Here is a 7083-nt window from a genome sequence, read left to right as displayed (position 1 = left end):
TATCAACACAGTGTTGTAGTTTATTTAGAAATAGCTCCACAGACTAACAACAATAATCACAGTCTCTGGAGAGTTGTTCCTGTAAGGCAGAGGGACGCTCTGGAACATTGCAGGTGCAGTTTTACTGAACACTTACTGCACTAGTTTCCTGTAGCTCTGCTCAGCGCCTTGCTATTAGTCAACATGGGTACATTAGTGTCGTCTATGTCCCTCAGTCTCTTCCTCTCAGCATGTCTCAGATGTGTTTTGTCTTGTGGATACTCCAGCTTCTATGAATCCATCACATCCATCAGTTTCTTCCTGTGTGTCAGACATTTATTAATGCTCATCATGTTGATCAGACTGATGTATGATGTAGACAGATAATGTACATATTATGTGATGGAAACACATAAAAATGTGTCCCCGAGTGCAATGCTCTGATGTTTGTAATATTTTTAGATAGCTCTTTCAGCTCTGTAGCACTGAGAAACAAGATATAACCAGCTTCACTTACACAGGCAACCCTCAGCTTACAATACATTTAGAATTGATGGGGATACTTTCATTGTTGTTTTGATTTTTTTTCATGGGACTTGTTGTCCATAAGAAATATGAAGGTGACCAGTACATCCATCCATCCATCATCTTTGCTGTACACCTTTTGCTACTGCAAAGGCAACAGTGGGTGAAAGTTTATGGATGTGATATTAATATCTGTTCTTTATAATTACAAGTTCTCCTTCAGCTCATTCTGCATGTTTCTTAATAAAGCCCAGTATCTCCATTATTAGGGAACCATAGTTACATTCTTAACTCTGGTTTTTCTTGGGCAGGTATGATTCAGGCCACATCTGGGTTTTTCACATATTTTACAATCATGGCTCAGAATGGATTCCTCCCATATGACCTGGTGGGGCTCAGAATATTTTGGAACGACAAACATCTACATGACCTGGAAGACAGCTATGGCCAGGAGTGGGTCAGTAATGCCAATATTACTAAGAATTAAATTCAGTTCAATTCAGTTTATTTGTATAGCACCAAATCACAACAAAAGTCGTCTCAGGACACTTTACAAAGTAAGGTCTAGACCTTACTAAAATTATTATTATAGAGGAAAAACCCAACAAATCCCCCTTGAGCAGCACTTGGCGACAGTGGGGAGGAAAAACTCCCTTTAATGGAAGAAACCTCCGACAGACCCCGGCTCTTGGTGGACGGCCTTCTGCCTCGACCAGTTGGGGTGAGTGGATAGACAAGAGAGAAACGAAAAGAAAAGCAACAAAAGGCAATAAGACACAATGGCAAACAGTCAAGCACTGGGCAGGTTGATATGGCCGGTGACTGTTCATGAGAAATGTAGAGCTCCAGAGCCAGAAAGGTACAGGGAGAGAGAGAGAGGAACACACTACGGGAGAGAGGAGACAAGCAGTTAGTGACATGTAGTGGTGGCATATGAATTGCATGGAGAGAGAGGAGAGGAGAGGAGAGGGGAGGGGAGGAGAGGAGCAGAGAGGAGAGAAGAGAGGAGGGGAGGAGAGGAGAGGGGAGGGGAGGAGTGGAGAGTAGAGGAGAGGGGAGGACAGAAACTCAGAGCATCGGGGGTCTGTCATTGCTTAAGCCAAAATTAATAAAATAGTTCACTCAAATGTCATTGTACAAAAAGGTACAGTACATGCTCCAATCCGTTTTCTTTTTCTATCCACCAGACATATGAGCAGAGAAAGGTTGTGGAGTTCACCTGCCACACAGCTTACTTCGTCAGCGTTGTGATTGTCCACTGGGCCACTCTGCTCATCGCTAAGACCAGGAAGAACTCCATCATTCATCAAGGAATGAAGTATGTGCACATAGCCAAAGCAGTGACTTTCATGCATACATCCAAACATTTTCTCATTGTTTGATTTTATAAAACTAAATCAATGTACTTTATATTTTAGGGTGCACAAAATACAGCGGCAGCATCACGAGACTGTAATAGGTCTAATCATCTGATTTTATCATTAACTGTCCTCAAGTTTTAAAGTAGTATACTGTTGCATAAGTGAAAAATACAGAACTTATCAGTTAACTAGTACCGGTCAGCATGGCAGTGTGTTAGAACACATAATATTATCTCATCATATGTTTAGTATAACTTTTGCTATTTTGCTGATCCTTATATGTTTTATGTGTTTTGGTCATATTAACAATAATCATACTGTAGACTAATAAATAACTGATATGAAATGGTGCTGACTGGGTCAACTCTTTGCTTCCACAGGAACCGTGTCCTCATCTTTGGTCTGTTTGAGGAAACAGCTCTGGCTACCTTCCTGTCTTACTGCCCAGGGATGGAAAATGCCCTCAGAATGTACCCTCTCAAGTGAGTCTGCTACGTGCTCACACAAATATACACCCAGATTTTTCTATCAAAAAGTATCAAATCAAACTAAAATGTGATGTGCAGTGAAATAGCTACAATCTGTTGTCTTTGATTTACAGATACGTTCCAGGGTAATTTCAGTGATACAAAGTTATGCATTCTGCATGTTTTCCTTTCCACTGTAGTTTATTCTGGTTGACATGGCTTCATTTTCTCTGTAAATACTGTGAATAGTCGGTTTGTGTTTACATGGGGAAACACTAGAAAGCACTTAGCTCACAAGTTTGACACACAGCTGACATCTTGTTTTCTTCTGCTCTCCTAATGGCTGGGTCTCAGAAGCCCAGTGTTTGCCCACACAGCTTCATCTGGTCCTGAAGAACCTTCAGCCAATCAGAATGACATAAAACTCTCTGCACCAATATTGCTTATTAACTCAGCCTCTCTAACAGGCCTGAAGGAGTGCTCTTGTCTTTCTGTCAGCTGTAACTTAGTCTCCCTGTCCCTTCATCCATACTTTAGGCCAGACTGGTGGTTCTGTGCCTTCCCCTACGCCCTCCTCATCTTGCTGTATGATGAAGGCAGAAAATATATCCTCAGACGCAACCCAGGCGGTAAGCCCTCTACTGACTTTTTGCTTCCCAGGAGAGTTAAAGCTTTAGCATGTAGAAGTGAATGTAGGGGGATGAGGAGAGCAGGATTGTTTTATTTTGGACAAATGAGAAATTAGATGCAGAAAAATGTGTAGTGTCACATCAAATTTTGTTGCTGTCCAAAGACAACCATGAATCTCTAGGTTTGGCAGCTTGGTGGCATTTTTCACACAAGCTGAAGGATTAAGTTTTCCTTTATTATTTAAGAAACACATCCAATTTGTTAAGCTAAATGAAGAATTTAAAAACTCATGACCTACTTTGTCACAAAGATGACAACATGGGTTTTCCCATGTAAATCCCATGTTAGCCACTGCCTAACATTTTGTGGTGCTATGACTTATAATAACTTGCTCTGGCTTAGTACAGGGAGCAATGTTAGTCATGGCTAGGAGAATAGTGTGAACGTACTAACACAAGAGCTGCTGTGTATATGCATGTGTCTGTTATCACTGTGAGAACTACATCCCCCCACACACCAGTGAACTCGGGCACATGGCAGGACCCAGTTGGATTTGAACCTTTAACCCAGCCATTGTTAATGCCTCGTTCCACCCACTGAGCTGAGCAGAACCTGCATGCAGCGTTGACTCAGATGCAGCTGTGTTTGTACGTGTGTGTCCACTACATCTGAGCCCCACAGCACAGACTGTTGACCATGCCACTGCCCATCTGCTGTGAAAAATGTGTTATAATCAGACAGAAAAAACAAGTTAACATAAGACAGTTTGAAACATTTATATTTGATTAAGGGAGGGTGATACATTTCTAAATAAGTTAAATAAATAAAAAATATGATATACCCACTGTGTACATGACCCAAAGCTGGCCTCCAGATTATTTGTAACCCGGGGCTCAGCAAGGTTTCACACTTTCATACAAAAGTCTTGTTTCCAGCCTGGGGATTTTTTTTTCTTGCCATCTCTGCAGGTCTAAAAATAAAATATGACTTTGGCAAAATATTCACACTGGAATCACACACTGACTTCTGAAATTGCATTTACATCTAATGATAGAGGACCCTATATGTAAGATACTGTAGCTCCAGGGTCAAGTCAGTGTCAGCTGCTCCTTTCTTCTTAGGGAGATTTTGTATGACCTCAAAGATGATATCACATTCTTTTGAGCAACTGTGAAGCAAAAATGCTAACACCTCCATGTTTTTGCAGCATTATCAAGACAGTCACAGCAACAATGTCTCAAAATGAAGGGTCTTGCTACGCTCTTCAGTCCATTCTTGTTTCTTTGACCCACTGTCAGCCAGCATGAAGGATGATGTCATCCTGCAGCCTGAGTGCAAAGTTAAAGGTCACAGCTTTTTTAGATGGACATGTTGGCCATTCTGTCAAATCCCTTCCTTAGATTTGTCTGTGAAAAACAACAAAGATGAGAATTTAGGCTCCAAATATGAGGTGAAACATCCCAAACACTGACCCTAACTCTGTCTCCTTTGGTTTCTAGGTTGGTTGGAGAATGAGACATACTATTGAGTCAACACAACACAGTTACGGAGGGAGCAGTCACTGTTTCACCATTATTTACTATCTGTCTGAGATGTTAGTCAGAACCCCCGATACACAAAACATGAATAAAATAATATCCTGTTGTTCATGTCATTCAAAATAAAACTGCTGTACCACTGTGCACTGAGGCTGCTTGGACATCTGTTTCTTGTGCACACACTTTTTGTGTTTTCTCTGACATGTGGAGAGTAAGAACAGCCCTTTGTGGACTTGATTCAGGATGCAGTTTCAAGGTTCAGTAGATGTGTTCCAGTGAGTCATGCAGCAGCAGTTCCTTAGCTTAAGAAGTTGAAGATGACAGGTTCTGAGCGGGACAAGAGTTTAAGACAATGGTAACAATAGACATTTTATAACAAGCCACTATCACTAGCAACTGAAAAAACTGTGCTATATGTAAGTTGTAGTAGGTGACAAGTTAAATGAAAAACCCAAATAAATGAATACGGATACTGAGACTTTTCCCCTTAGAAGGAGGAATCATTTCAAATCAATAAAAAGTTGATCGGAGTGGTCACCTGTGTCTTTGATGAAACAATTTTATCCTGATGGGAGTGGTCTCCTGTGTATCCATTACTGTGCAGTAATCATATGAAAGTACACTGAATTTTACATGTACAAAGCATATTTTCCAACCACATATTGAGGACAAGCCTGTGAGAGAAGCTTGTGTGTGTGTGTGTGTGTGTGTGGCCATTATTAGTCTGTCAGTCTCTTACAGTGGTGTTTGTTCTGTTGACTGCTAATGCAAAGAGACCCTCAGCAAAAATGAACCGGGACCACTCTAGTGCTACTGGATGTGTGTTTATCCTGGTCATTATGAACACCCCCTTCTCTCTCCTTCAACACCTCTTATGTGTGTCCACAGTATCCCACCATCATACCAACCTGGTCGCAGGTTCACACACACCAGGAAAACATTTGAGCTAATAGGCAGAATATGAGCAGGAAGTATCGATTGTCATTAGTGAAAACTGCATGAACGAATGAGTGTGTCAGCCAGTTAACCAGGTTATTCTTTTATAAAACATGGTGCAAGTCTCTCCATAAAAGTATGGAGGGATGCAGAGCATATACAACAACAAAGCACATGCGGTTCATAGTTAGGTCAGTGGAGGAGAAGTTCACTGGGACGTGGTGTTGCTTTGGAAGAGATAGGCTATGTTCCCTATCTCTCTGCAGCTTGTATGACGAAAGAAGAGGCTCTTTGTCTATTTAGCCACCCGTCAGCTTTTCAAGGCTGCTGGGAGTGTAAATATTGCTGCTGTTGTGTGTGGATGGAAGAGTAGGAGAGTTTTAGAATTGATTAGTTTTCATCAGATTCTATTAATGTCATTAAACATCCTCTTTGCCCCTCTTTCATTGCATCTCTCTCACTCCTCATTATGCTGCTGTCCACAGAGCTGTGCTAACTGCTAACACCTTTTATAATTGTGGTCAGTGGAAAAAATTCTTCCTAGGCCACAGGAGAGTTTTTGTACCAATGCTGCAAGTTACAACAGAGGCAGAGTAGTAGCAAGCCTGAGTGGCTGTGCTGTATCCAGCTCTCTCACTCCACCCATGATGCGTTATTGTTAGTTTTAATAAGATTGTGAGGGTCCCACAGGAAAATCTTCACGAGTGGAGGAGTCAGGAGAGGAATTGTGTGTGTGCGTGAAAGAGACAGCATGATTATGATAATGAAAGAATGGAGGGGAGTGTACAGGTGTTATGGTTGTAAGAACCGAGGTTGCATGGATTCAAGATGGCTGACCCAGGTGCTAGTACAAAAAAAACAGGTTTAAAGGAACAAAAACGCAAAGTAACATAACAGGGGCCATGTACATACATAATAAAAGCAGGGCAGAGAAGGTGGAGGAGACCCGGACCAACACGTAAACAAATAAACGGACAGCAGGATTTTTTTTAGGAGAGCAGGAGGATGAGGATAGACAAGTGGAAAAAAGGTAGAAAAACAAAAACCGAAAATCAACAGCACAGGGACTGTCAGCGTTGATATATCGGCACGTTTTGCGAAAAGTATAAATAACGTGAATAAGGTCAAGCCAAAACGCACAATAACTGTCAGCGTAGCATTCTCACACAGACGTACATTTATGCGGTTTTAACACAAAATTTGTCACATACTTGGGGTGGGTAAATATTCCGGCGACAGTGACGCGTCTGCCAGAGGTATAAATAAGGAAGGAGTCAATCATCGGGATGCACCCCAGCTGTGTGCACCGACAAACGAATCGCTAATTAGGAATGCAACACAGCTGAGGTGCAGAATCCCGCAGGTCGAGAGGAGAGAAAGGCGGAAGAAAGGCAGGTTGAGAAAACAGAGGAGAGAAAGGCAGGTCGAGAGAACGGAGGAGAGAATGGCAGGTCGAGAAAACAGAGGAGAGAAAGGCGGAAGAAAGGCAGGTTGAGAAAACAGAGGAGAGAAAGGCGGAAGAAAGGCAGGTCGAGAAAACAGGAGAGAAAGGCAGGTCGAGAAAACGGAGGAGAGAAAGGCGAAAGAAAGGCAGGTTGAGAAAACAGAGGAGCGAAAGGCAGAAGGAAGGCAGGGTGGGGAAAAAGG

At 42.1% G+C, this 7083-nt stretch overlaps 1 protein-coding gene across 1 annotated transcript in view; it reads left to right on the top strand.

The window, feature by feature from the left end:
• Positions 1 to 4590, top strand: part of LOC109971950 (sodium/potassium-transporting ATPase subunit alpha-1-like) — a 12573-nt gene extending 7983 nt beyond the window's left edge. The window contains exons 19-23 of the mRNA XM_020620523.1: positions 816 to 961; positions 1692 to 1822; positions 2246 to 2347; positions 2870 to 2961; positions 4462 to 4590. Coding sequence (XP_020476179.1) covers positions 816 to 961; positions 1692 to 1822; positions 2246 to 2347; positions 2870 to 2961; positions 4462 to 4490 — 500 coding nt within the window. The 3' untranslated portion in view covers positions 4491 to 4590. The remainder of the gene's footprint in view (positions 1 to 815; positions 962 to 1691; positions 1823 to 2245; positions 2348 to 2869; positions 2962 to 4461) is intronic.
• Positions 4591 to 7083: the final 2493 nt, after the last annotated feature.

Source organism: Monopterus albus, unplaced genomic scaffold (genome assembly GCF_001952655.1).
Source record: "Monopterus albus unplaced genomic scaffold, M_albus_1.0 scaffold240.1, whole genome shotgun sequence".
Lineage (NCBI taxonomy): Eukaryota > Metazoa > Chordata > Actinopteri > Synbranchiformes > Synbranchidae > Monopterus > Monopterus albus.
This window is presented reverse-complemented; position numbering and strand designations above follow the sequence as displayed.